This window comes from Tyto alba, unplaced genomic scaffold, assembly GCF_018691265.1.
Source record: "Tyto alba isolate M040663 unplaced genomic scaffold, T.alba_DEE_v4.0 Super-Scaffold_18, whole genome shotgun sequence".
In the NCBI taxonomy this organism is placed as follows: domain Eukaryota; kingdom Metazoa; phylum Chordata; class Aves; order Strigiformes; family Tytonidae; genus Tyto; species Tyto alba.
Genome location: NW_024881280.1, coordinates 19,538,620 through 19,560,833, shown reverse-complemented (window position 1 = coordinate 19,560,833; position 22,214 = coordinate 19,538,620). Strand labels below are relative to the sequence as shown.

General features: G+C 34.4%; 1 protein-coding gene across 2 annotated transcripts in view; it reads right to left on the bottom strand.

The window, feature by feature from the left end:
- Nucleotides 1–22,214, bottom strand: part of ARHGAP5 (Rho GTPase activating protein 5) — a 53,267-nt gene that overhangs the window by 9,721 nt on the left and 21,332 nt on the right. For both annotated transcript variants that reach the window (XM_042790789.1, XM_042790790.1), the window contains exons 4-6: nt 15,645–15,792; nt 3,176–3,253; nt 1,652–1,783 (exon numbers count right to left, since the gene is read on the bottom strand). In XM_042790789.1, the coding sequence (XP_042646723.1) occupies nt 1,652–1,783; nt 3,176–3,253; nt 15,645–15,792 (358 nt within the window). The remainder of the gene's footprint in view (nt 1–1,651; nt 1,784–3,175; nt 3,254–15,644; nt 15,793–22,214) is intronic.

Genomic DNA, 22,214 nt, shown 5'->3' with positions numbered 1-22,214 from the left:
AGCAACATCAAATGAGAACATATTTGATAAAATTCCTGTCTGTATATAGTATTGCATAGAATAACTTTTTTATTAGAGGTAACTATCTAAACACAAAAATATTTTTCTGTATTTAAGCAGAAATATTTATCTGTGTTTAACAAGAAAGAATCATTTGATCATCTCGTTGGCTTGTAGAATGACAAATAACAATGTGACAGGGTCATTTTTCCTTTGCTTGTAAGATGTTAGGACTTGGATCTATCTGTAGGATTTATTGGTACTGAAGTTCCATAAAGATTTGGGGGAACAAAGACATTCACATGAACTGAGAATATCTTAAGCTTATTGGCTTTCCAAATAAGAATAAAAAAAAAAAATTTGCCTGGTACAGCTATTATAATACACTGTTTAAAGGAGAACGGGGATTTTCACAGGCCAAAGGGACATTATTTATGCTTCAAAGAGGAAATAAGCAACGTGTAAGAAAAACCTATGGAATAAAATAGCAATTTTAAAAAAGCAAAAAACAAAACAACCAAGCAACAAAAAAAAAAAATGCTGCTGCTAAAACACTTGTGGAAAATACCACTGAAGTACTGTAGAACCATACATTCTGCAGAATATACTTCTATTCCATGATGACTCTTATCTTAAAAAAGAATACAAGCTCACCTCTTACTTAACTGCATTGATAAAAACAAATTTGATGTACTCCACCATAGAAATAATATTAAGTATGCTCCAATATATCCCAAATAGAAATTCAAAGCAATATTAATGGCATTTTAAAACAGTAAGTCCACATATTTTAAGCTATTGCATGTTTTAAACAAAATTTAACTGATATACTTTTAAGAAAAAATAAAACCTAATGATGTTAAACAAGCAACCTACCCGAAAAGTACAGCAGAAATACTACAAAAATAGGTATCTAGAGATATAGTCCAAAAATACAAAATTTCTAATGGACTACATATTAATCAACTCCAGGCCCAAGCCTTAGGTTTACACTAGTATTTTCATGTTTTGGACAAAAAAAGCGTTAAGAACACTATATGTCAGTTGTATCTTACAAAAATGTATAGCAGTATTTTTCTGAAACAGTTTACTGCCAATACAAGGAGAGATACTCTTTAAAAGAAGGGAACAATTTAGTCATTTCACTTTGAAGTGTCTGAAAAAAATGTTTGTAAAGCAAACAAAATTAAGCATTTCATCTTATAAGGAGTTCAAAAAGAATTTGAAAAAAATCTAAGCAAATTACCATAATATTCCATAGATGTGTCTGATTTCTAAAGCCTACTTTGAATGTAAGAGTTTATGAATTCAAGGGTTTTTCCCCCTGTTAATAACTAACTGCAATGCAGTTCCAAGAGCTTTCATCATATGCAGCACTAATACCGAATGGAAAAAAAGTAGATTTTTCCAATTAAATTTTCTAGTAAAAGGAGAAATAAGCCACAACTTATTTAGAAAAAGCAATGTATTACGTTTATTTCATCATATAGTTGTGTTAATTTTAAAGAATATTAAAAAATGTACATGTCTAAGAAACTTCATAAAATATTTCAGTGCAGCTAGTCGTTTCAACTTACAATAAAGTAAAAATTGCAATAAGGGTAATGAATATACCATTAATTAGATCAAGAGAAGATTGTTTATTACTTACTTGATGTTTCTAACAACTCCTGATGCAAAGAGTAAGGAATTAATGGATCTGGCAGATCTGCAAAAAAAGCTTTAAGAGCCCCAGCCACTGCATTTACTGTTACTCCCATAGACTCTAGACTGATGTTATGATCTGTAAAACAAAATTAAACAGCAGTGTAAGTAAAACCTACAGCTATCATTCCTCATAGTATTTTATGAAAATAAGAATTTATTCAAAACACTGAAAATGAAAATGTTGCCAAACATGTTAAAAAATTCAAGAACTGTGAACCTATGGATAAGATGCCACCACTTTGACTCATATGAAATCAAATGTAAGAAAATCTGACAGTATAAGAAAACAGTAGAACAGAAAAATAAAGGTGACCAATTCTCCACACAGACTTAAAATGCTTTTCTACTTGCTACTGACCGGCTTCTGATTCATCAATTTTGCCCGATAATAAGTATTATATTCTATTTCCCAAAATTTTTTTTAAAAACAGGTACAGGGCACATCAATTTGCAGAATTCATGTGAGTGTTCATGTGATCTCATGAAGCCTTTTAAAAAAGAACAATACATACCAGCAACCGCACATGGCCATATAACCTACTGCTATATTCCCAAGTAACAGAAGCTTTATGTTTTATAACTAGAGATATATTTTAATTGAAATTTATAATAATAAACTCATGCTACTTAATTTTTAAATCAAGGGTAGAAGTGGAAGCATGGTAAGCCACAGAACTTCAAGTATTTAAAAACTGAAATTATGAAAATGTTTAATTTACTTTTCAAAAGTCCACACCACCTGAAACTTTGGAACATCCTTTAATAAGGATCTAGCATTATACTCAGATTATCTGAAACAGCATAGTGAAGCATAAATAAATTAGTACATTTATTTTCCTTATCATCTAGGAAGAATTTTATTATTTTTCACAGGCTCAATTTCATGATTAATATCCAAGAACTCTTAAGACGTGTTTTCATTTTGAAGTATCAACTGAGATCATGAATTAAATGAGAAAACAGAAGGAAAAATTAAAAATGCTGACCCTCTCTTTTAACACAAAGTGAACAGCATAATCTACCAATCATATTCCAGTATATTCTAGCATTAGATTTATTATCAAGATTTAATTGTTAATCCATATTATCCAAGAGAGCTTTCAATAAAATAAGTATCAAGTGGTACTACATTTGGGGTACATAAGAGGGGAAAGTAAATGTCTGAAAGCCTAGGATTTATGAAATATTAATACATGGAGCTGCTAGGACTACATCTAAACTCTTTTCAACACTGAATACCACCTAGAAAATATGTTAACAGCCCTTAAAGCCAGCTGCAACAAAATTCTATCCCATATTTGGTTTAAACACAGCTTCACTGGTAATAACCAATACAACCTACAGGAGCATTAAGTACTCAGTGCTATGGAAGTCCACATGAAAGTGCAACCCTTTTGTATTGCACTGTGATAAATCCACGGGGAAGTCAAGTTCTGTTTCAGTTTTAAATAGTAAAATCTGTCATTACCTTGATCAAACTGCTTCTGAATGTTGTCTTGATCTGTTTTATTCCCACTAACACGGTACAGGCCTTCAGTACATAATCCTTAGAAGAGGAGGAAAAAAAAATATTCAAAACCACGTTTATATACTGTAGAGCAAAACAGTCAGTCATAATTACCAAGTCAGAAAGCAGAAACAGGAATGCAAATCTTAAGTACCTAAAAAGAACATGTTAACCATTATAGTGATAAAGAACTACCAAAACACAAAATACCATTTGTCTACTGAGTCCACTATTCCATTTAATATGAATCAGAGAAAACCATGCTGCAAGATAACAAGAATCTGACTGGAAGCATTTGTGGAGTAATTTACCCAAAATTATTCTCTTCCTGATCTCTACTAGGCTGCTATTATTTGAATCTTTTTTTTTTAATCATCAAAAATCTTAATTCTGGGGTCTGGTGCTCACAGGATTTTTGCTTTTAAAAACTGTCTTCACAATTTGGCCTAAACAACTTACTATGGCAAGCAATAACACACTAATAAAAGGTCTCTGCAGAAAAAATAACCATTTGCAATCGATTCCTGATTTTTTAATCCCATGGTGTAACACACTCCTGTATTAGACAAGGACTTAATCTTTTAACATCTTTCCCTTTCACTATTTATATTTTATAAATTTTGTATCCATTTCTCCTTACTTCTTTTCTAAGGTAAATTATCACATCATTTACAAGTCTTTCTTTAAGGAGCAGAGGAAGAAGGGAAAAGGAGAAGGGTGATAGGAAGCAGAGCTTTTCCAGGCTTTTCATTATTACTTTATTTTACTATGCGTAATGGAGTCGTCATAATTACAGCAGCCATTCTAGGTAAACAACATTTAAAAATACACCTTTATTATGCACACACACACTTGCTCACTCCACTCCAGTAATTATGCTTCTTATCACATTGCTATCTTTTTTGCCCACAGCTACTCACTGAGTGAAAGCGTCCATCTTGCTAATCACACCATTACCCAAGATTTTTTTCTTTGTTAATTTTGAACCCATTAAGGAATACAAGCAGTTTATAGCTCCATAATTCTCCAAACTACCTCTATGAATGCAAAATGCTCTATATGATAGACCTCCATAACAGTACATTGTTCTATTTAAAAATTCACAAGTTTTAGAGCTTTATTAAATCTTTTGGCTTTTTACCATCATAGCCCTGTAATTGAATGCATTTTAGATTACCAGATCGATACATAACTCCTCTATTACACCACAGTCACCGAGTGTGCCTTTTAAGCTACCAAGAAACACTAGGAATCCTGTTACAATGCTCAAAGTACAGAAAGCACTTCACTGTTTCACACTGATGGGAAATTCATACCAATTAATTTGATATCAACTCTTCTAACTCAATTCTTCCTTTTTAATGCCTCAACAATTCGCATGTCTCTCTACTGGCTGCATCAAGTCTATTTTAGTAAGCTTTCCTTCAATAAACTTTTATACCTACCATTTAGCTTTCCAAATCCATAGCCAACAGTTTTCTCTCATAAGTATACACCTAAACAGTCCTTTCAAAAAATCTGAGCCTCATTCACTGACATTCTCAAAAAGCATCAGGAGGTATAATTTGGTGGCACAGGGAATAAAGTGGTTTCAATGATTCAGTGGTTCCACAGCTGGATGGGGTTTCACACATCTTCTAAAGAATGCCCTAAATGTGCTACATGCTATCACAGACAGAAACACTTTTAATTCCTCTTCCAGAAGTTGTAAATAAAGAAATGCAAAAAAATCACTGGTAGATAAGAACAAGATAGGATCAAGATTCTCTTTGTTTAGTATGGGAGAATTCGCAGTTGGAGACCCTACAGCCCCAGGGTATTCTGTTTTATCCAACTACTATTCCATTTCTTTCTGCACAAAAGGAATTCAATGTGCTGCAGTGGCATTTTCTGAGAAGTCTGATCCAGTTACTGCTTAGTAGGAGTGTTTAAACCTTGAATAATTTAACTGAGCTGCCCTATTGCAGTATCTGGGCTACTTCCTCCCTTACCCCATTTCATCATGTAGTAGACACCTCTTTGCTCAGACCAGCACAGCTCTGAGAAACTTAGAGAGACAACCTACAGTACTTCAGAAAATTCTCAGGTTAAACAAGGAGATGCCTACTGAATTTAGGCATCTTCCAAAAATAGCTAAGTGCTGCAATTCTGGATTAAGCTAACTAAATTTGTCTTTTAAATTCCTCAAGCAAAAATGTTTTTTCTTGCTTGTGTATTGTACAAAGTACCACGTCATGAAGTGGTTGGTCAACTGTCATTATGTTGTTTCTCCAAGACACACAAAGAGACAAGTTTAATCTGTTTGTGTGAATACACAAAGCTAGAAGTCTGAAAGTATAATTTTTAAGTAATGCTTCAGTTCTGTTGTTCTCCATTATCCAAACAGGTCTCTGCAATGCTTGTTCCAGCAAGACCTTTACCAACTATAAGACACTCTAGTTCACTAGTTTTCACTTTTAAACTTCTTGCGTACCTATACTGTATATCCATATTGAGAGAGAGAGAGAAAGCACGCAACATTTATTTTTTCTTGGCAGCTTTTTAGAAATTCAGCTCCTTCACTTGCAAGCCCGTTGACTTTTTCAGAATTCTTATCTGTGTTCTTATCCTGTTTCCCTTCTAGTCCAGCTGTAATTTTCAAGTTATCATTACCGGGCACAATGGCTGTTGTAAGGTATTTGCTCCTCTGCCCTCGTAGCTTTACTACACCTTCAGGTTTAAAGAACTAGATCTTCCTTATTTCACATCACAATCACCTATAGTTACTCCAAGACAGAGCTCATCTCCTTTGTCTAGACTATTCCTTTCTCAAAGTACCTCCTAGTGCCTAACAAATTCTCTTCTTGCATTGACTTCTGTGCTGGCAGTTGTGATCAGGACTCCATCCCATCTAACTGGAACTTCACATGGGGTTCAAAGCGTTTGAAAGAAAATGAGCAAGGTGGATCTGCACCTATATGCACGCTTAATTTGTAGGACACTTCCATTATTAGGCACCAACATATTTCATAACTCTCAGTTCCTTCATTGAACATACTAACTCCAGCACAAGAGCAGACCAAAGTCTACCTGGTACAATATCCAGTTTCCACACCAGGAGGTACTATATGCATGAGGAGAGAGGTAGGAAGAGCAGGAGGAAAAAAAAAAAAAAAAAAAAAAAAAATCCCCAAACAAACACCAAAAAAAAAAAAAAAAACCAACACAACAGCAATTTTTCTGTGGTATATCTTCCCAGTTTCCTGCAGATGGCAGCTTGCATAGGCTTTTGCATAAGGTGTTGCAATAGCCACGTGGAGATTTATCCTCCAGTGATTCGTCCAAATCCCTGTAAGTCATTTACCTGTGGTCTTTACAACAACCCACAGCAAAAGCAGTTTTGTAATTCAGGAATGTACATTATGAAAGAAGACTGGGCTTATGCTCAGTACCTGAAGTTCTCATGAAATCTTTCTTTCTTGATTAAACAAGAAGTAGTAACCTCTTTACTCCTTCCCAGCACCAGTTTAAATTTATATCATTTCCTTTCCTCAGAACTTTAAGCTAATCAATTTAGTCCCTCTTTACCCATGAGTTACTACCACTGTCACATGCAGTACCTTTTCCAATTCTTTTCTAATCAAACTGATCTAAATTGTAACCAGTATTCCAACTGTGTGCATACCATGGAATTACATAATAGCATGATTTTTCCCCATATCACTCACTCTCATAATTCCTTTAATTCTTTTTGCTTGCTTGAGAGCAAGTACTGAGAGTTGAAGTTTTCAGACAGCTGTCTGTGATGATTTTAAAGCCTCTTCCTGAGTGACAACAGCTATACTAATATTTAGCCTGCTGAAAAGTCACACGGTATCTGCCAACTTGACATCCGTAGCCAGGTTCCACTATCACTGTTCTGTCTACATTTCTGAATACATGCCACCTAACCACAGCAAGTCTGTCTCTCCCCAGTTTAATTCCTTCCCCTATAGTAACCAATTGAGCTTTTCAGGAATCATTCTCCACTACAGTACTTAAGACTATCATTCCCACACTTGGCTTTGTAAATTTTGTGATTTATATCGTTCTATAATTTTACTCCACACATTGACCTGGCATCTGACCTCTTCTCCACCCCTATGCTACCCAGACTACACAAGAGTAAAGGGACCACACCTTTACTGATCCAGAATGGTAATTTCTACACACACGTAGAATATATGTAATCACAGAGCAAAGAATCCAAATTCTTTTCAAGTAAGAGTCTAGCAGTAAATTTGCCTACAGAAAATACATTTTAAATTCTACATTTAATGTGCTCTTATCTGTGCATATCAACACTGGCATTTAAAGATCCATGACATTCAATTCACACAGTGAAAACCAGAACCAAAAATAAATGTCTTACTGCTTCCTGTAATAAAATAATTTATAACTATTGAAATGTTCAATAAAAATAAGCAGTGTAAAAGAATAAGCAGTACTTTCAGAAAGACTCAAAAACTAGGAAGCTCTCATCCAGCGCTGAATTAACATTTTATAAATTACATTAACCAGTTATTAAACAAGCTCTCAATCATTTTATGAAGTGTCTCTGAATCACATATTTCATGGCCTGTTCATTTCAAAAAAAGAATAAAAGACTTAAATTAATATGACATGACAAATATGCCTAGGAAAAAGTAGGTGCATTCTTTACTTCATTAAAAATGGGTGGCATCTGAAGATGCTCTAATTTTCCAGGCTTATTAGCTGTTTGGTTACTTTGGGCCTGGAGAAAGCTGGGGGAATAAAAGGAGCAGCGTAAATATCATAAGTACTCTGCAAAAGATATTGACATCTTGGTCCTAACTGCATTGTTTAGGAATTCTTTACATAATTCCCATGATGTTTCCTTTGAAGAGATACCTTAATTAGCAATACAGCTCAAGTGCACAACACGTGTTTATGAATATTTCAAAACATATTTGTTTACAGTTTTCAGTGATTCTCACACACTAATAAATTAACACGTGTGCTCCTCCTCCATCCGTCTGGTAGTGAGTCTTCCATGAGGAGAAACAACTGATGCCTGTTTTACCCTCCTCTCAAGTTTGGACAGGGTTTCCTCCCTGTTGATTAATTCCAAAGTTGCAAAACAAACTGGTGTACAGTTTCCTCACTACTGAAACCTATTCTATGCCAATTCTGAAGTGATCACAGAAGGGATCCTCAGGAGATCATCTAGTCCAACCTCCTGCTCAAACAAGGGTAAATGCTGAATTCAGATTGGGTTGCTTATCTAAATCTGATCTTGCATATCTCCAAGGACAGAGAGCCCACAGATTCTTTGGGTTACCTGAACCAGTGCTTAAATAATCCTCAGAGCAAGAGTTTTTCCTTTCTTTCTAGTTGGAGCCTCGTAATTTAATGATCACTGTGTCTCTAATTTTCCTGCCATGTACTTACATACTTTAGCCTGGCTGCACCTCGTCAGTAACCTCCTCATAGGAATGGGAAACCACTTTTGGGTATGTTCTCAGCCTTTCCCTCTGCAAGTTGAACAAATCCATCGGTCAGGAGCTCCAGCCCCTGACCCTCTTTCTGCTAGACTCAATCAAGTTTGCCAACACCTTTCTTGCAATATTTCAGATGAGGTCTAACAAGTGCAGAGTAAAATAATCACTTCTGTTGCTGTAGTGTCTAAGCTTCTGCTGGGACAGTACAAAAATGCACTACTGACTCATGCTTATCCTATTCTCCACTGCAAGTCCCAAATCCTTTTCAGCAGCATTCCTATCCAGCTTGTCAAGTCCTCAGCATGTACCACTGCAGGGGTTTAGTCCTTGCAATTCTAGTTGCAGACCTGGCATTTGTCCTCACTGAATTCCATCAGGTTCCTGTTGTCCCATTTATCCAGCTTGTCTACATTCCCCTGAACAGAAGCCCTGGCCTTGAATGTATTAACCATACCACACACTCTAGGATCACTCACAAATTTGATGAGGGTACAAAATGTATTGTAGGACTATTTAAATCTACTGTTGTTGGATCTACCCATAACCAAGAGTAACAGAATCATGGCCTATGCAGTTTTTTGCTAAACAAATAGCTTCATGGGCAGTTGAGTCAACTTAAACGATCATTATTACTGAAAAAGATGGTCTAACTCCCTTGCCTCATAAATCACTGTTTCTGTCCTTCCATTACTCCTAGCTGCATAGGCCAACTCCCTGCCTTGCACTTGCTTTGACACATATTTGACCCTTAACTTGCCAGCTATAATACTAAACAGCAGGACCTTGTCCATTTTTGCTGATGTAGCTTTCCCAGTTGGTGAACTCCACTCATTCAGAGACATCTGACAAGCACACAAAATGAAGAGCAGCAAGCATACAGCAAGAGAGGATCCTACTGGCTGTTACACTGTTTCTTACAAAACTGTGGTCAGAATGCTGGGTCTCATTCCCAGACAAGGGAGATGGCCACTCTTCTCCCATTCTGTTCCCTCTGTCCAATGGAACAGACTCTTAAAAGCTTCTAGTTCTCCCAAGTCCTTTGAAAAAAAGGGGGAGATAACCCATCTTGAATTTCTGGATTTTGCAGCCACTATATTTCTATGATTTACCAGCCTTTTTACCTCAACAGGCACTGCTGACTCATTTTCTTTGCCTATTTATACCAATCCTCATTCTCTGGAGAAAAACTTCGCATTATCTATGCTTTCAATGTCAAAATCTGGCCTCGTGACAGATTCAGTATAAAAGACCTGGGTATAAATTCAGTGAGAGGGGAAATCCACAGAAGGCCATATTTTTTACTCAAATTACCTCTGAAATGGTAAATATAACAGCATTACAAAAACATATAAATATAAAAAGCATTAATTGTTGTGCATATACCAATCAGACACTTTTAAAATTTCATCTACAATTCTCCATAGAGACAATGTGAGACATTAAGTGAGATGTGGCTCTGTCAAATTAATTCTTCCTTCTTTATTCCATTCATTGTCTCACCTAAATTGCATAACTAAATTATTAAAACATGTATTATTCTAGTAAGCTTCTCTTCCTTCAATTGTTTATTGAAGAATTAACACTATATTAATGCTATCAGTTTTCTATGAAGTATTGAATCTAAAATTTCTAATCTTGTCAATGAAGAACATGGATATCAGTATTCTACAAAGATTTTTTTTCTAAATATTTGAAAACCCAAAGGAAAAACTGTATTAAAATACTGCTATTATTGAGTTGAATATAGTCAAGAGCTAAATTTATTAAATGGCAAAACTGTGCTAGTGTTCATAATATTAACTTGATGCCTCCTCCCTTGGTAAACAGAATGAAATGTATTTTATATTAACCTTTTCACCAGTGCATAACAATGAATAGAAAAGCTAAATCCAAAACACCAATTTAAAAAATACTGAAATATTTTAAAAACCCTCATGTGCTAATACTATCAGCATGAGTAATTTTTGCCCAAATTATTATATGTTTGGGAAAGTTAAAAATAATCAAAACCAGTACATGCTGAACAGCACACAAACAGTACTTGAAATTAAATTGGTGGCATGTAAAGCAGCATAAAAATGTTACTAATAAAACACTCAAGCTACAAACTTGTCATAAACATGTAAAACTTTTTACACTTAAAAAAATAGACATTAAATAGATATTTTTACATGGTATTGCAACAGAAAATTCAAATCATACCAACATTTTGTTGAAGTAAATATTAAATTAGCCTTCAGAAATCTGCATTCCTTTATCTCAAAAAAAACCTACTGGAGTATCAGAATATCATCCTTACTCTTTACATGATAATTCTTAGATAAACACAGAATTCATGCTATTAATACAGTTAAGCAATTTAGCTTCAAAAATTAACTCAGTTCTGCTGCCTACATTTAGAAAAAATTAGTTGTACTAAAAGAAAAAAAGAAGAAATAAGTCTACATTGGATAGAATTTTTTAAAGTTCTCCTTTTTCTAGCACATCTTATCATAACACAATTACTTCTATACAAAAACAGCCACTACAATTTTCTTAAAAATCAAAACTGAACTCTAGTTTCCCTGCTAAATACATTTCCATAAATCTCGTTCACAGAAAAGCAATACACTTAAGTTCATTTTAAGTGACGTAACAAAATGACCTATTCAGTCCATCAGAAGAAAGCAGCAAAATACACCAGAACTGCATCAAAGTCTTTTGGAAGCCCATAACTGAAATAACCACCAGTGTCAAAAAGTCAATTTAAGTAGATGCCCCGAAGAACAAAATACACACAGATTTGCAAAGAATGTGACAGAGCTAAACGTATACAAACATCAGCAGCTTATACATTATGCTATGTCACTAATGTTTATTAATGTTTACACAGTCTGTAAAAAGTTACAGATAAATCACAATATCTCTACCAGAAAATAAGTTTTCCTGAAAACATTACATATTTATACCAAGACATTTATTGGAAAAATTGATAAATCAGCATTATCAAGTGACTTACCTGAAAGGTAAAAATTCTTTTGATCATCTTGTTCAATGAGCCAACAAGAAAGAGTTCTGACAACCAACCAAAAGATTACTCATCCTGCTATAATTACAATGAATTCAAAAATGAAAGGCCAGGATAAAGAAAAAGTTTTCCTATAATCATAGACAATGTGTAAAAATACAAGCAAAGTTTGTTTACGATATTTAGCCAAGCTTCCCTCATTCCTTATTCAGAAGTGACAGTTATTAAATTTAAGATAGTCTTACATGGCATTGTAGAAAAGGTTTTTTGATCAATAGATTCCAACAAGACAATGTATTATATGCTGTTACTGCTTTGTACTATTAGTATCAGCAACAGTACACAGAGCTACTGAAATGGAGGTTCTGATATACACTTACTGTTTATTAGCTTTAGATCTTCTCAAGTATTAACTATTTCCCTCCCTCAGTTTCTACCTCCAATACTATCAAAATGATTCCAAAGGGATTCAAGACCTGGATTATCTTTCAAAAATGGAAATTATTTGACTCCATGAAGCTAAACTAGTTCAGAATAAAACTTTTTGTTGGAAAATATCAAACTAAACAGGAACACATAAAAAATACCTACATCTGTAGGCCCTGACTTAGGATCCCTTATCTCTATCAGATCTCTCTTTACCCTGACAGGTTCCATATGGCTCCTTCAGAAGAAAAATCTGTTTATTTATAAAAGGTTAAAACTTTTCAGCTCCTGGGTTTACTTTAATTTTTCTAAATTGTCCCTCTTCTAGTGATGCACACTTTTTATTTTAAGTGAGGATATTCCAGAACAGTATGGTCAAACAAAAATCTGATGGTATTTTCTGCATGTGCTCAATTCTTTAAGGTTTATGGTGGAGAAAGAATCTTCAAAGACACTTTCTGATATTAGCTTCTCACCTAAGCATCCAAAATAAAGCAGAGAAAACTGGTTTTGACACTGTGTACTTTCTAGACTCAGTCGCAATCTAGATGAGTGGGTACAAAGCACTGTCTAGTATAATTTCATGAGGCAGATAGGGAACATAAAAAATTAAGATTGGCCCTTCAATTTGAGATTAATTATACCTTCGTAAAAAAACTGCAATTCAGCCACAATGCAAATTATGTGTGGTAATACAACAGGAAGGAGCCGAACTCCATGAAAGCACCTTAAAAACAAAAGCTAAACAAGTATATCCTCTGTAAGAGAAATATACTGATTAGTCTCATTCAAGAAGAGTTGGAAAAGACTGAACTTCCTGATTAAAAAGGCAATGATAATAAACATTGGTGTTCAGTTCGGTTAGTACTGACAGTAGGCTGACTTGCTAAGAGACAGCTGAAGTATTGAAGGACTCCCCAGGGCCAAGCAGCTGATACAAAAGCTTTATCAAATGGGAACGGCACCGTTCTGGACTCCAGCCTGAAGCTGATAGATCCTGACTTGCCTTCTGCAGACTGATCATCTCCAAAACAGTAGTTGTGGAATTTTCTTTCAGACAGTTGCAAAGTCAGTGATGTGAGTTTCTCTCATTACAGGATTTGAAGGCAATGTAAGTGAAAAATCCTCCTCTCTTAAATGCAAGAAATATGTTCTAGCAGAACACTGCTTGAAACTCACATACCTACAGAATATTAAGCCAATATAAAAAAAATACACACCAAAAATAAAACTCCCACAGTCAAGTACGGAAGTTGAAAAGAACAACCAAAGCTATTTTACACAAAATACAGAGTAGGAGAAATAAAATTGTAATATAGATCAAAAGTAGAGGCTTTGTTCCATCTTTACTAACTGCTTAACAGAAACAGCAGGACAACTACTGTCTTCACAGCCACAAACAAAGCGTGCAGATGGCACATTTGTCCAGCTTACACATATGGCCAGAATTAAAATTCTCCAGCTTTCGGTAGCTGCACAGCAGCATCCCAGGATGAACTAGCATTTACTCTATCAGCTAAAGGAAAAGCAGTACCTCCCCCTCCTGAGTTACCACTTTTGAGGAGCGCCTCACATTTTGAACAGATCAGCAGCTTAACTAAACATTTTACTCTTCAAAGATAGGTCATTAGAGGAGAATAAAAATGTTAAATCCTCTGGGTGCTTGTGTTATTTGGCGATTAAGAGAAAAAAAAGACAACAAACCATGTACCCACACTATTATAATTCTCTCTCTCACCTCACAAGCTGGTTAAAAACCTTTGGGAGAAATACTAGATTTTCCAAAGTCTACCACAAAGTCAACAGCTATCAGACCACATTCTTTTTAATTAAGTACAATTTTTTTTTTAGATCTGGATTAACGATTTTGTTGTTTGAAAGTATTCTTACAGAGTTAAACATGCTCAAATTTAAGATATTACTTCTAGATTCTACAAACTCTTCGAAAAGTAATTTCATCTTCATTACTGGTAAATTTGTTTATATATCTATGCATAGTAGCTGTACGTAGTCACTTTTAAAGAACACAAATTCAGTGAATGACCCATAAATTATGTTGGTTTGTTCCAGGGTTTTTTTTGCTATATACAATAGCAAACAAAATACGTATTAAACAGTCAATACCTCTCTACTACTTCTTGCCCTTCTTCCTCCTTCCCCATTTTTTCCTGGGTGAGGTGGGGAGAACAAAAGCAAGAGGAAAGACAATACAGCTCTTGCCTCTAGGCAAGGAATCAATAGGAGGTAAAGATTAAAGACAGATTTATACTGAAGTCTCTGACTCCCAAAAGATCAGTGCCTGAGATTTCACCTAATTTTTTTGATTGCAGTAATGCACTATACAAGTCTTAGAAAACAGCTATTAGGATTACCACCTGTAGTAGTTCTTCTGGAAACACTACTCTTACAGATGGCAGTAAAACTGAATTTTTGCTTAAGAAGGAAAACCCTTCAGTTTTACTCTTGCTGAAACTGTCATCTTACAGCCAAAACTGTATTACAGAACTAAGAAAATATTGAAAAAAGGTACTGTTTTACTTTATGCTAAACAATATTGAAATGTAGACACCTCTCGAAAGATGGTCCTGCTCATGTTTCAGCTCCAATCAGCCAGTTTCACACTCTTATTTGTTTCAAATACAGCAATACAGCATTTATGCAACTTCAGAGCAAGCAAGATCTACAGACTAACTGAAAACTGGTGCTCACCATCCTTAAAAAGAAAAAAAAAAAAAAAAACACAAACAAATAAAACCAAACCACAGGTCACTCCTAAACCTTAAAACAACTCTCCACTCCTGAGTGTAGTCTTCTGCTGTTGGATCAGCAAGATCATTCTACTTGCCTCATGGTCACACAGTAAATAGGCTGAAAGCAGGGACACACAACCAGGGAGTCAGGAAGAAAGGAGAGAAAACCATACTGTGAAATTTCACTCCAGTGCAAACACATATATGTCAATACTTTACGTTAGCCTGGAAATCTGTAAGTTAAACAAGTTGCTTAACATTTTTCATGTAGAATTACACAATATTTATAAAATAAATGTTTCTGTCTCTGTAACAAGTTAAAATGTAAAACCAGCAAAATAATGAAAGCAAGCTAAGTAAGCCATACTAAGTACCTATTTTCTACAATTGGAAAAGTGGACTTCAGAGATTTTTAATATATGAAGTAAAATACAGCAGCATCAGTGAGACAGATAAGATTGGAATGCCATTGGGTTAAAAGTCCTTTGGCATTAGAAAGTAATATAAGTTTTTTAAATTACAAGAAACAAGCGTTAAACAACAAATGTTTATCAGGAAGAAATTAAGTATTTGTGTAAATAAAGACAAAAGGCCATCACATACTAAGCATACAATTTGGAAAACATACTCTACTTTTAGCATCTGCTTTTCCCATAACTATTTATTTCTAGGATAAAATTCTAAAAGTACTTTAAAACAGAAAATGAGAGGCTTTACTTGTTATGCAAAGTGGGAAAGTCTTTCCTCCAATAGTTCTCCTATCTTACCTGTATCTTCAATGAATTGCACACATTTTTCAACAAACAGAGGTATCGGTTTCTCAGGTGTAACCAGATCCTGTAGGGGCATCCCAAAGTAATTACTTTCCCAGTTTCTACGGATTGGAGGATTGAATGTCTTAGTTTTCTTTTTCGGCTACAACAAAACAGAGTTATTTAAGTAATATTCAAGTAATATTTTAACTAACTCATATTGCAACCATTCAGTAAAAACAAACAGATCACACATCTATCTGACGTTAGACTTCCTCTATGGCAAACTGAATAAAAATAAATGTACTTTTAAAATGGCATACATTAGATACAAAGGACTCAAATAACCTCTAACAGATTTGTTTATTTTTGTATCACGTTAAGAACAGGATGACCCAATGCACCAGTAACTGAAATATTATAGGAACAAAAAATAAACACACTACTTGTTTAGAGTGCTATGGCAAGTCATTACAAACTAACTTTCAGCACCAAAGACAAAGGAATCTACATGAATCACATTTGAACCACACGCCTACGGAGTAGGAATAAGACTGTGAAGTGTCATATCACAAAAAAAAAAAAAAAAAAAAAAAAAAATCAGAAGTCTTCTGTATGCATCTCATTAAAGAAACTAAATAATCCTTCTATTTCAACTACGCCAGAAACATGATGATGTAGAACGTGTAGCAATCAATCCCAGAGTTAGGGTTGTAGGCACTCCTGTTAAGCACAATTGCTTTGCTACAGGCACAGGATTTTAGCCAAAAAGTGGTTTGCACCCAATCAAATCTAGTAAGACGATGAGTTTCATACTGAGCTTTCTTGCTTGTTTTGATTATTTTTTTCCTCCCAAGAGGGACTTTTACCAGTTCAACTAATAAATCACCTTTGGATGATTACAAGATTTATACTGTAACAGATACCGTGCTTCCTCTCTGAATATTGACAAAAATATTCAGAAATGGCCATATTTAGCAATCAATCAATTAGCTGTACATTGGCAACTGAATATGGAAACTGAATGAACATCACATTAAAATCTACTGTTTTATCTTTAGGTTTATATACAATAAGTTAGTTAAAAGCAGTTACATTTTCATATAAAAGCTCTTCAGTCAACATCTAATAGAAAATCGAAACAAAAAGCACAACATCCAGATTTAAATTCAATAAGCAGATTTTTACTATTCTATAATTTATAGTAAGACTACACTTGAATTAACTGTTAAGACAAAACATGTCCTATTTCTGTATTCTACATCTTAAAGTATAGAATTTCAATCTATTAAAAAAAATCATGGGTTAACTTCTACACTTTTGTACCACCAAATTTACTTAATCAGTCCTTTCAGACTAATCAGATTTTCAAGTCAGCAAGGTACATATTCATGATTGACTTGTCCACTGAGAATTAATGAGCTGAAGCTGAACTCTGTGGGGGAAATTGGAAACTACAGCCTAAAGAACATTTCTTCCAACAGTCATCCTACAGCACCTGTGGAACTTCTCCAACACTTGATAAAAAAAAAAAAATAAAAAAATCTGTTAACCAAAGCCTTTCAACAACCTAATGAAGTAAGCAAGACTTTTGATGTGGAATGTCTTTGTAAGACAGCTTGTGCTTCTTGAAATCAGCAGCAGAGTACTCGTGATTGACCATGGTAACAGAAGGCTAACAAAATATTAGGCTTATCTTTCAAATTTGGGATTTCTATAAAAGGTTTGGCACTTATAATTTAGAAGGAAGGAATGTTTACTAGAGGGTTCTTCAAAACATTAGAAAGAAATTATTCTCCAGCAATTTATTTCTCCCCAAGTTTTACATTAATTGAAAATTTAATAAAAAGTTTAGAAAAAAAAGCTTAGGATAAAAACTTAGGATAAACTTTCATGACTAAAGCAAACAATACCTGAAAGCATTCTTTTCCACTGTAAACTCTTCGCATAACTTGTATTCATCTTGAATAAGATATCAATCATTCTACCAGTATGTGCCCTCAGATTAGAAACAGATGTTACTTCCTTCCTTCTCACTTCAACAGTCCCCTGCTTTGAAGTCCCCAGAACTCAACCTAGTTCATTGGCCATTTCCTCTTCAATGACAAAATCGTATCTATTTAGGCAACCTCCAGTTCAGATTAGCAGCAGCTAAAAGGGCCAAGCTGAAGCTAAAGAACTTGTAAAACTAAGTGAAAACATCTTTGTCTAATGTTGAATTGAAAGATCATTTTAGATACATATATTAGTGCAATGAAAAAAGCAAAACCAAATTGAATTATTTTTTTCCAAGGTGTTGAGTGAACATCCCCACCATCTTAGAATAAATGGCAGCAGTCAGACTGTATTTCAGACCCAACAGATAGAAGAAGACTGTGTCTCCTTGATTAAGACATAATATTAGCATAACATAATTAAATATAAACAAACTTTGCTGGTGTGAATGGGAAGCAATCTGGTTAATGGAATAATAAACTAGGAATTTACAGATTTTTTTAATAACAATTATAATACTAAAGAATAGTATTCTCTGTGTAGAATACCTGGATATAGTATGAAATATCAAACATGTCTGCAAAGCCAGAATAAAGAATGTTTTTTTCTAATAATTGTCTTGTGTTTAGAAGAATGGTTGTAAGGGACTGAGATATCAAGTATATAGAGACAATCATTGCAGGGCTGTTCCATAAACAACAAATTAGAATTTCACAAGGCAGACAAAGTTACAATAATAATTTTATCAGCCATTTCCCATTATGTATCATGTCTCTCTCCTGTCAAAGATTTATTAAAATATCTCTCTCGTGACTTCCCTTTCTTTTGGGGCATGTAAGTGCATGCACCAAAACAATGACAAATCAAATCTTCCCACAAATAACACTTCACAAAAAAATACTTCTGCAAATTAACAGCAAAATTTTAAGGTATTTAAAAACTACCATGTTATTTTCTCATTTGAGACTTCCATACTTAAGTTGCACGTCTAGATTTCTTATGCGGAGAGATTGTTCTGAACAAAAAGGCATGATACTGTGCAAAAGACCTCATCTTTGTCAGAAGATCAACTGACTTCAAGAAGAAAATACAGGTCTTATTGCTAACAAAAATGTGCTTTAGTGAAAGATTTTTTTTTTTCGTCTCTGCTCCCCACTATAAGAAAATAGCAGCTTTTCTGATCCATCAGTCATAGCACAAAACTTTTGCAACTGCTAGTCAAGGAAATGACTATCATAAATTTTTCTGTGTAAAATTAACTTTTAAAAGTTCTCTAATGAAAAAATATTTAAACAAAACTACTGTAAAACATTAAATTATTAATTTAGTTAAACAGCACCTGAAAAAGGTGAATAATTCATAAATTCCCAGATTTTGGCAGAGAGATTATGATTCTGTCACAGGTATTTTTAGTTCTGACCAATACACCTACTCCCCACAACACGGCAGTCACCTAATGCTGCATTCAGCAAGCACTAATCGAGGCACAAAGACAACTCTGAATGTTTCTTCTACATTACACTACAAAAGAACTAACAGTCACTGAGATAGAGAAAAGAAGGATCACAAAAGTTTTGTTAGCTAACCCTAGCAAAAAGCTCATTGTTTCACACAAAACTGTTTCACGATAGTAATTAAAACACAAGCCCAACACCATAAAGCTGACATCCCTAGTTTTCGTATGAATTTTTTTTCTTTTTTTATAATTGATTGCTGCACTAACATTGAGCTTTCCAGCATGGGTTTCACCACTTGCTTCTTGCCAAAGACAACTTCCCTTCATTCCCTAACAGAGGTTAATGCCAAACATCCAGCTGATCTGTATATATTTTGGCAGGAAAGCATATTAACTCTGAGAACCTCAAACTTGCTTTGCATTGCTGGTCCCAAAAGCATTTACCTGCAATATCGCTTTAATTACAGTAGTTTAATTACTGAAATGTGTGTTGCAAAAGATTAGCTGAAGTCCTCTTAATAAAAGACAAGGTAAACAAAACCCCATGTATTCTAGCATGGCACAGTATTCAATTCTTGATTTCAAAACTAGAAATATTAGTATAAAAAAGCATAAACCCATGGAAATGTAGATTTAAAGTATGCTCAAGACTAAACCTCTTCACTGTAGGTACCAGGAACCAGAACTCATCTAGAGAGAAACTAGGCTGAGACTGCAGTCATCTGTCAGTCTTGAGAGTACAATGCGCTTAAATACAACTTTTTTAAGTTACCTTAGAAAACTGTAAAACTGCCCAAACCTATCTATCAAACCCCTCTGTGGAGGGACTGCTTACTCTAGCAAGTCCTCTCTGTTCAAGATGGGCTCCCCTTCTTTTTTTCTCTCACTTCCATCTCTCAAAACTACCATCATAATTTATTTATCAAATGTGAAATTCAGCCACTTCTCTACCTCCCACACACTTCACTACTACTTTTAATACAAAGGAGATTTTCTGCCTGCTTCATTTGCAGTCAGCCCTAGGGTCACAGAGGGCAAAGTCAATATTTTCAGGACTATTAAAATACTTCATAAAACCATGTACCATGAACAGCATTCATTTTATAGGCTTAATAAAGTATTTGTAATCTCTAATTCATGGCTAGCTCTTCAGAAACTATACGACATATGAATAATGCAGATGATGGTCCCCAACATGCTCTTTCTTTCCCCCATGCCTTCTGCCATTTTTAGAGTTCCAGCTTACTACACTAAGTTTTAAATTACAGAGGCTCAAGAAGGCATATGGCTCCAAATATGCATTTTAAGAGTGTTAAATTTGAACAGATGAAACCTGAAAGTACAGATTTTGCTATTTCCTATGCTCCTCGGAAGAAAAAAAAAAAAAAAAAATCACTGCACATTCCAGTCTGAAGTAGACAGTACTCTGCTAAATCAACCATTGCATTTACACAAGAACAGATGAATAAAAATGTAAGTTGATCTCTCATTTCTCATATGTTTACCATAGCCATATTAAAACTGAGATCAACACACATGGGCTATACAGTTCCTGACACTATTGCAGTAATAGTTTCAACATGAAATTTCATATAGTTTTGAAATTATGAGAGCAAACAAGTTTAAGCACAGAAAAATAGATGTCAAACCTGTACTACTTATATCATGTTTTAAAACAAGTCAGGGTAAGACACGTGAGAATTCATCTAGGTGCTAGTGGATTTTTTGTGCTGAAATACTGAGACAAGTTTTCAGATTAATTTAAAGTAAAAGGCATCTTAATCAACTTGGTATAAAGGATAATGGAAAGAAGATAATTCACAATCTTCTTTGGAAGCAACTAAGGTCTGCAAACAACATTACAAGACATAAGTTTAAAAATATTATTTTTCAGATTTAATTTAACAACACAGCTGGAAACACCACTCACCAGAAAAAAAAAAAAAAAAAAAAGAAAAATCAGACCTTGAATAGTAAAACTATTCACTATTGGTCAAAGAACAAAAATAGTGAAACTTTTTCAGATTTGGTAATTTTTAACAATGGCATGTCAAAGAATTATCACTTGTCAGTTAATTTACTATACTGTTTGCACGATCTCTGTAGTTAGGATTTGTTTTCAAAAGTACTTCAAATAATTTCCTCCATACAGAAAAAAGATAGATACTCATACTAATCTTACTCCTACTTTTACAAATGTATTAACAAAATAATTCTTCCATTACAAGACAAGAAGACAGCAGAATTTATTTCAGGATGATGCTCTGCCTTTCCCTTTTGCAGAAATTTATTCAGGATATTTGCTGTTCTTGATATGCTGAAGAGGATAAAAACTAAAACTACTCTGTAAGATGGGAAAAAAATACAGCCTATATTAGGTACTCAGTGTATCTCAAAGTGTTCACAAAGATAAGAGCTCTAAATTAGATGGGTAAATTTTTAATACTCCTCAATTCCATAGTAAAAATAAGTAACATGGAATAGCTACGGATTTCCAGATCAGGCAGGCTTCCTGCTATACAGGGAATTACTAAATTAAGACAACGGTCAAAAATAACTTTCAATGATTTAATGGAGTAATAATAACAGATAATTAATTTTAAAAATATCTCTATCAAGCTTGCTTACACATGAGAAGAACATGGTGAGAACCATGAAAAGCCAAGAAGCACTGTGGTTTGAGCTTTGTATCAATGCATAAACTGCAAGACAGCTGCAGCTTTAGGGTTATTCCACACACATGAAGAGGTTCCTCCTGTCTGAGATATAAGAAGGCTTCCTCCAGCAAGATCCTTACCCTCTAGGAATGTTCACTGCCCTTTCATGTCCTGAAATTTTCTGCATTTTCTCTCTGTTGCTCCCTATCTCCAAATTCATGAAGTTAAACTAAAGACAAAATTAATTTATTATATGGTGTGCAAGGCTGATGCTTTTAAAGAGACTAGTGTGTACCAACACACAGTAACGTTCTACACTAGACCTTAGTAATGCAGTGTTAAAGATACTAATGGAGATAAGCGTCTACTTGTAGTTCCCACTTGCCATTTTTGAAAAAGACATGGAGATGAATGAACACACATCTCAGATGGAGAGGTCTAACTTGGCAAAACACAAACAGCTGAGGCAAAGTTGCA